Here is a 9,300-nt window from a genome sequence, read left to right as displayed (position 1 = left end):
TTAATTTTATTTATATAAATTTATCTAAACAGCTTATATTATTAAAGTTTAATATCGAAAATTAAGAAAATTATTTTTTTCAGATATTTGTGAATATATAATGAATGTATATAATAAATATAATTGAATGTATATAATATTGAATATTATGAACATATAATAGGATAGTAGTTTGTTAGGGCTACTCCATATAATGCTCCTTATGCACATGGTTCCGGGGACTTGCGCGTTGGAAGACTAAGGAAAGGCGCGTGGGGTTTTTAGTTGGTAGTCCCTGCCGTTAAAATGGCGGCAGGGAGAGCCCAACACTACCCCGACGGGACCGCTAAATAGCTAAATAGCGGTCCCGTCGGGGTGTGCATAAGGAGCATTTTCCCCACGTAAAAAAAAAAAAAAAAAAAATTGTTAAATTATGTTGTATTACATTTCAAATTATATTATATTTTAATAATGAGTTTCAACAATAAATTTCAACAATGAATAACATAATATTCGACATAAACAATACCGTGTCAATGATTGTGTTTTACAGTCTTGTTATGCAAATTTAAATTTATACTATATTGCAAAATAAATGCTGCAATTGTATATATTATATTATATATAAAATTATATATAATATAACCCTCCCATGGGGTACACCTTGTCGCGGTGGGAGGGCTTAGTACTTGGATGGTGTCTTGAGATTTATCTTAAATTTTTCTATTTATGATAAATCTTAAGGTGCTTAAAAGGGAAGCTAAGTACCCTTTCGCGTCGTCGGTGCCGTCAACGTGCCGTGGACGGCAAGCGTTTCGTTACCGCGTTTTCGCGTTGTAGTATTCTCGGGTCGTCGCGTTTTCGCGGAAATTTTGGACTTTTTCATATAAAATCCCAATTTCATTTATTGTCACGAGTCTCTACTTCCGATGCCAACTAACTGGGATGTTTCGAGTTTGCACACGTTGTTATGCAACGTACACTCGCGCTTCGTGCTTCGTATTTCGTCAAATGATTCGGCCCGAATTAGTTAGAACTCGATCGATTGCTCGGAATGGTCGTCAATGGGTCCCTTTTCTTTGCTCGTCTACCCTACAGCCACACGCACTGCGTGTGTTAACCCTGTCGAGGAGTCGAGTGGATTCCCCTAAGCATGATTTTCGCTCGGTAAAAGAGGTTGCCTCCCCATTTTTTAAATTGCTGAATGTTAGCATTTAAAAAATGTGGGTATCCTCTTCTTTTGCCGTCTACCAGCCTGGTGTAGCCATATCCTGCATTGCGGGAAACTTCGTGTTCCGGGCGAAGCACCTGAAATCATGCTTAGCGGGTCCAGGTTCGATACGAGATAGGATAATTATGCGCGAAAAAGAGCTGGTGAACTTTATTTTCCTCTATTCCTCAATCGTTTCGTCTTCTTTCCGGTTCGGGCCTAATCTTTGCTCGTTGTATCGTTGCACTACCGACCTGTTGGCTCAAAGTTAAGTCTCGTAAATGAAATGAGATTTTCGCTCGTACCGAAACCGGGAGTGTCGTTGAAAGTATATATATAATTAAATATATACATCGCGCGACCAAATTTTTAATCCGAATACCGAAGTAGTGCGGGAGTGCCGTTTAGTATCGCGCGTAAAATAACGAAAATAGCGATATAAAAATATCGCTCGTGAGTGCGGGAGTGCCGTTGAAAGTATCGCGCGTCAACAACATGAGAGGAGGAGGAGGCCTGGGAGAGGCATCTTGCATCGGCGGAGCAACCTGATGGTGAATATTTATTATTTGTATATCAATTGTTTATTATTTGTATATAAATCGTACGCATAATAATTCGATCTTATTATTTAAATGAATTAAAGAGAAAATTAGAGAGAAAGATTTTTATAAAAGTTATATAAAACTTTTTAAAAAACTTTCTTAAAAAACAGTTTTAAAATTTTATAAAAATTTTCCACACGTGTTTATCTGTGCTTATTATTTTACACATCGGATATAAAATTCCGCGCGATAAAAATTTTTTGAAATATTGATTGCATTTTGTGAGCATTAATATAAATGAATTTTATATTTGTATGTTACAGACAATTAGCTTCGATAACAACAACTCCGCTGTTGCGCATCAGTGCCGGTGAGTGAGAAAAACTTTTATTTAACTTTAAGGTAACGGATTCGTAGAGATTGTAGATATAGATTGTAGATTGTAGATTGTAGATTGTAGATTGTGAATTGTAGAGTAAATCCGTTGCCTTAAAATGGATGAGCTAGGATAGATTAAATTAAATAACTTTTAATAAATTCTTTCGAAATGCTTTGCATCTATTGCGAAAATATATTGAAGTATTAATTTAAAAAAGAGAATCAAGAAAAGAAAATTTTTTTTGTAAAGACTTGACTAGTTTATTAAATCAAGAGCACGCATTAATAATTTTAACAATTTTATTAATTTTTGATACTTTATTCTTATAACGCGCACTTATTTTATTCTAATTTCTTATATCATAGCTCATCCATTGTAGAATTTGTTTGTAGATATTGTTTTTAAATTTTACTTTAACTTAAAATAAAGCCAAACGATTAATTAATTAAATAATTTGTAATATCATAAAAGTTATACACACACATGAATTTTATATTTTATTAGAAAATATAGTATATAGAAATTTGTAGTAATTTGGCTTTATTTGAGTTAAAATAAAGTTATATTCAAATATTTAACAAACGATCGTAAAATCGAGCGACTGTTACGATGAGCGTGAAATATTTACGCTCATTTGCCGGTAATTAATCGGCAAAAGAAGGAGTGTTTGTCTCCTTTTTCGATCTCTGATTAGAGATCGAGTGAGAAAGTGGTCAGGATCAACGAAAAGTAAGTTCAACTGGCCTGAAGAAAAGCTTTACGTACAATAGTACGTAATGTCGGACATTTATTCACGCGGTTAGGGCATGCGGTTAGAGAATGTAATTAGGGCACATAATTAAAATATACGTGATTAGAGATAGGCTTTTCTCGAATAATTTCACTTAATCGAGAAATAGGATTGTTAGGGCTATTAGGTGATCATTAAGATTTTTTAATTTTCCTTTCAAAAAGTAGAGGATTGTTAGGGCTATTATGTGATTAATTTAGCTGATTTTATATTATGTATCTTTTAAGGAATCAGGAAATGTAGGTTTAAATAATATTAGGGAAAACTAATTAATAAATATTTCATTAATTATATTATTAATATTAAGAATTTTTAAGGGATCAATATTTTTTGAGTGTTTTTTAAGAGAGTTTTTTTTCCCCACGTAAAAAAAAAAGGATTGTTAATTTATTTTGTATTACATTTCAAATTATATAATATTATATTTTACATTAACTTTTTGTATTAAATTCTGTATTGAAAGAAAATGAAAAATTTTGCCTTCTCGATGATATCTCCATCTTAAGGATGGCATTTGTCTGCTGAGGAGGTTTGAGTATTTTAATGAGCCTAAGAGCTATGCCGGCTGTAACATATAACACCGATATTCGTATAGACTTTTCTTATATTTAAGATAATTTTAAGTATGATCTTAAATATAAAAGTGAGTTATGAATATCGATCGTAGTTATTGATAGAGTCATCTATGCTGGACAAGTCGAAGGGGAAATGTCAGACTAAGAGAAATAATTATATAAATATTTGTTATATTAATTATATTAATATTTTTAAATAAAATGAAAGAAAAAGGAACAATAATCGAGAAAAAGGCAACTACAGTGATTTGAATATCTATACCTGAGAACAAATGTCCATAGAAAGTATTTCGATGGACTCCATAGGAAGGAATGACAAATGATGATAATTCTTATAATTTTAACACAAAGGAATATAATAAACCGTAATAATCCAAGAACTCGAAGAAGAGAATATATTGGATAGAAATGCATAATGATTGAAAATAATTAGAAACTAAAAGATAGTGTGCAATCTTTTTATTAATAATAATACTATTTTGTAATTATATTAAATTTTATAATTTAGTACATTATATTATATAAAATATTAAGCATAAAAATATTATGCCGGTAAGAAAATTATAATAAAAGTATACAAATAATGTTGACTATATTAGAATAGAACATATGAATTCTTTATATTTTATATAAAGGAAGAGATATTTAAAATATTTTGCAACATCTATATTTTTTGAATCTTAATTATAAAAGCTTCAGAAGAATCAGTGATTACTTTAACAAATTCTATACATGTATTAATAATTACATTTTTAAATAATTAAAAAAAATGATTGATAAATATCAAAGATCATTTTACTGCTAATTAAAAAGATTTATAAAAATACGGTTAAAAAGGTTTTTATTCCAAAACAGACATTTTGTTTTTTTGTAAATAAAAATATATAAATATGACATTGAATCTATAGAAAAATATTTATTTTATCTTTGAACATTACATTGGAAGATCACAGTATTTTTCGGGATTGAAGTCAAATTTTAACTTCTTACTTTGTGATACGACATAAATAGATATGAATCAATTAATTAAATATATATTATATTTAAATTTTTCAATGTTAATATATCTTTCGAAAAGAGATAATATATCTGTATTTATGTACACATAGAATATATATATATATATATATGTAATTCCAGCGTGTGTATTTCATGTAATGTTTTAAATTGAATATATATATATATATATATATATATATATATATATATATATATATATTTCTAAACATAACGCAAATATTTCAGAATAAAGTTGTAGCGTTATACTATATATACATATATATATTATATGTGTGTGTGTTTATTTGTGTATGTGTAGAGAGAGAGAGAGAGAAAGGGAGAGAGAGAGGACCACAAAATTTATTTAAAAAATTCAAATTAAATTTTATTTATATTTATATACATATGCGTTTTGCTATACAGCACTGATGGCATTTCGTGTACATAGGCATTTCGTGTACTACAGGCATTTTTTACATAGCACGGAACAGAATCAGAAATTGTGCATATATATGTTACTCTCTGAGAACTTTCGTGGACTTTGGCTTTGTAGTTCATGTCCACGTTTTTTAGATTAACAGATTTCAGGGATCACCTAAAAGCGGGCCATGACACCTCTCAGTCTTCTCTCTGGTTCTGATTGGCTTCTGATTTTCTGCCAAAATGTAAACGCGCCCTAAGGCAAGGTTCATGCATTTTTCTACCTTGCCTCCGCTGATAATTCAGATCTTTTCTCGAGCTGCCACGAGTGTTGCATAAGGGGCAGCACGTTTCATCTATTCTCTGCAATTCTCTCCGGCGAGTTTTCGAGAGTTTTCGTCACTTGCCGGAGATTAATCCGAGTTGCATTTCGTTATTGAGTGATTTTTTGAGAAATATGGCTCTCATTTCTACAAGAGCGATTTTCAATCCCGGTAAGGATATAAAAGATTCATATTCACGCCAACGCGATGGGAATCTTTCCGATAAACTTTACTGATCATTCCTTTAACGTTGTCTTGTCGCCGGAATCTCCTTCCCGACAATGATTACCACACGTGATGAAATTGGGTTAAGCACATTGAAAGTATCAGTAAAACATTGTTTCAATCATATATTTCTATTTCAGTGCTGAGACAAACCCTCAGGCAGATCATCTTCACGAAGCAACTGCCTAAATGCGTAGGTTCTCATGTTTGCTGTCAACAACGATTCGTTAATTTCATGGCTGACGATAATAGCGGTTACTAGCTATATAAAAGCTAATATTCAAATAAATCGTATTATCAGTGAAAATTTTTTTACAAATATACGATATTCGAATCAACATTTTATTAAAAAATTATAGTATTTTTACTTCGCGTTAATGTTTGTACTTTTCTCGATTTTCTTAAATTTTTATCTCTAAATATATATATCTTTTATATAGTGTAAGATTCAATATGATTTACTGTACTGTTAATGTATAGCTAAATTTTAATTTTCTTTGATTATACATTATAATACTGTACTATTTTAGCAACGTCGTCATCAATTGAATAGTCGACTGTTCCTTCCAACTGTTATCAGCCAAAGATTTTATGCAGAGAAGAAAATATTCTCTCGTGACAAACCACATTGCAATGTAGGTACTATCGGTCATGTAGATCATGGCAAAACAACTCTGACAGCAGCTATTACTAAAGGTATATACATATATAATTATACTTTGCTTTATTTGTCATATGAACAGAAACATGAATAAACAAAATATTGTTATAAACAGTATTATCTGAAAAGGAACTAGCAACAGCTAAGAAATATAGTGACATTGACAATGCTCCTGAAGAGCAAGCTCGTGGAATTACCATTAACGTCGCACATGTAGAATACCAGACAGAAAATCGCCATTATGGACACACGGATTGTCCAGGTCATGCCGATTACATTAAAAATATGATCACAGGAACGGCACAGATGGATGGCGCTATATTGGTTGTTGCAGCCACAGATGGTACAATGCCACAGACTAGAGAACACTTGCTCCTTGCTAAACAAATTGGTATCCAGCACATCATTGTATTTATCAACAAGGTATAACATGTACAAAAGATTGTTAAGAGTAAAAAAGTAAACACAAGTACACATGGTATCGAAATCATATCTTTTAATGTCTTCTAGGTTGATGCGGCTGATTCAGAAATGGTTGAGTTAGTAGAAATGGAGATACGAGAATTGTTTTCTGAAATGGGCTATGACGGCGATAACATCGCGATAGTAAAGGGTAGTGCGCTTTGTGCGCTCGAAGGAAAGAATCCTGAAATAGGTACACAAGCTATTTTACAATTGTTGGAAGCGATAGACAAAAGTATTCCGACTCCTCAAAGAGATCTGGATAAGCCCTTCCTACTTCCGATAGAGAATGTATATTCTATTCCTGGAAGAGGTACTGTGGTCACTGGTAGATTGGAGCGCGGAAAAATTAAAAAAGGAATGGAAAGCGAGATTATTGGTCACAACAAAGTTTTGAAAAGTACAATCACAGGTATAGAGATGTTTCATCAGATATTGGATGAAGCTCAAGCAGGAGATCAACTCGGTGCTCTATTAAGAGGTTTGAAGAGAGACGACGTTAGAAGAGGCATGGTATTGTGTAAACCTGGTACCATGAAGGCGTACGATCACATAGAATCGCAAGTGTATATATTGAAGCAGGAGGAAGGAGGCAAAAAGAAACCTGTAACAAGTATGATGCAATTACAAATGTTTTGTAGAACATGGGATATTGCAGTACAGACTGCTGTAGGAGGGAATAAAAATTTAGCCATGCCAGGAGAGGATGCTACGTAAGACATATTTCATTTAAATGTATAGTTTTTCGAAAATTTGTCATGTATATTTATTGTGCTCTTTTGTTGCAGATTGATACTAAAGTTGATAAAACCAATGGTATTAGAAAAAGGACAGCGCTTCACATTACGAGATGGAGTAGTGACTGTAGGAACTGGTGTGGTTACTAACACTCTAAAACCGCTTACCGAATCAGAGCGAGTAGCCCTTCTTGAAGGTAAGAAAGCAAAACAGAAGGAGTTGAAGCAACAAAAACAGTAGAACTCGAAAAATATTTGTTGAAATAAATCATAATCATGCTATAACAAAAAGAAACATATGTCAAATCAGATAGTCGGATCTCCATCACAACTGAAATGAGTCTGTTCAAAATATCCGACATTCCTTTGAAATGGAAGTTAGTTTGATAAATGTGCAAAATGTGAAACCGACACAGATATTGTAATGCTAAATATATAAGTTAATTATATATTTAAATGTATTTTTACCATTTTATTATAGAGAGATGATCCTTATAATTTTAGTCATTAACGTAGAATAGTATGAGATATGATCAGAGTCCGGACTTCGTCCCGTTTCCCCCCACTCAAAGTGCATGCTAGCGGCCGAGTGTCGCGAAAAGCAATCTAACATAGCAAAGAGCGAACCGTGACATACTATACAAATTCATATATATTATATATAATTAAGTATAAATTAATACAGAATTATACGTTTATTTAATGTTATAAATAAATGTAATATATAAGTCATATGTATGTACTTATACACACTTTTCATTATATAATCATATATTTTATTACATATATATATACTTCTATATTCTATAATATATATATATATATATATATATATATATATATATATATATATATATGTAGATGTATATATATTTATATTCTATGCCACGGTGCTCTCTTTGCTACGTTAAACTGGCACGGAGTAGACGGAGTTATTGCTTTTCGCGATACTCGACCACTAACATACATTTAGAGCGAAGAAAACGGCACTGAGATTCGAACTCTGATGATGGTAGTCTATATTAATTCAAATATATTGTAAGCATAGGTTTATCAAATATATCTGATTTCTTTCTTAGTGTTTTCATGCATCTATATAAGAAATACAATGTATGATCTAGTGCATTTTGAAATAAACAATATGTTAATAAAACGTCGGGAATTGCGCGATTAATACACAAAAGTTCGAAAATTTTTATAGCTTTAAAAACAGTTTCATAATTTATTAAAGTTCATACATCAGCGCGGTACAATCTGCTTCAAGCAGAATAATGAAACGCTATTAGAAGTGTACAAGAATTAAATATACATGTTGCAATGTCATTCCTCTAATTTCGTTCTATGCTAAAAATTCAGCAGTGTAATTTACACATAGTTTATTTTTTTCTGTTAATTAGTTATCGGGAACAATGATTTGAAAGGGTGGGTTAACAGTTTCACGTACTTTTAAACAAAACTCTTGTATAGAAAAAAAAAACACTCTGTTTATATAATTTAAGTTGAACAAATGATACATTCATTTTTTGCTTATAAAAATTTGCAATTATATGCATATCGCAAGATTCTTTCTTGTAAACTGATGCAATCTGCATGCCGAACTATTGTATATCTATTTCAGAATTGGCAGTTTGTATTCTACACTTGATGTCAGAAAACGATGAAAATGAAACATAAAAAACAAATATTGTTATTTTAAATATGCCTTAAAGTGGGTTAGCGCGATTGTATTTAATATACAGCACGCCTTTTACACAATTCCCATTTCTCACGTATATATGTACACACACGCACGCACGCACATTTATACAAGCGAGCGAATCGAAAAATGCGAAGAATTTGTTTAGATCGTTTCATTATTACATCACGTACAACAGCTTTAGCAGACTGTATTCTATGAACTGGTATCACAAATTGTTTCACCTTCGCTCCTTTTGTTTCATTTTTAATTTATAAATTTATATGACATTATTGTTTCCTCTTACATGAGAATTTTACAAA

The 9,300-nt window shown here is 31.5% G+C and overlaps 1 protein-coding gene across 1 annotated transcript; it reads left to right on the top strand.

The window, feature by feature from the left end:
- The first annotated feature begins 5,221 nt into the window (after positions 1-5,221).
- On the top strand, positions 5,222-7,751 carry LOC105247964 (elongation factor Tu, mitochondrial). Its single transcript, XM_011252452.3, has 6 exons — positions 5,222-5,388; positions 5,583-5,635; positions 5,973-6,138; positions 6,219-6,526; positions 6,614-7,278; positions 7,354-7,751. The coding sequence occupies exons 1-6, from the start codon at positions 5,352-5,354 to the stop codon at positions 7,541-7,543; spliced, it is 1,419 nt and encodes a 472-aa protein (XP_011250754.1). The 5' UTR covers positions 5,222-5,351; the 3' UTR covers positions 7,544-7,751.
- Positions 7,752-9,300: the final 1,549 nt, after the last annotated feature.

The sequence above is a fragment of the Camponotus floridanus genome, unplaced genomic scaffold (genome assembly GCF_003227725.1).
Source record: "Camponotus floridanus strain SB8 unplaced genomic scaffold, Cflo_v7.5 scaffold19, whole genome shotgun sequence".
NCBI classification, from domain to species: domain Eukaryota; kingdom Metazoa; phylum Arthropoda; class Insecta; order Hymenoptera; family Formicidae; genus Camponotus; species Camponotus floridanus.
The sequence above is the reverse complement of the archived record's forward strand: the minus strand, read 5'-3'. Positions and strand labels throughout refer to the sequence as shown.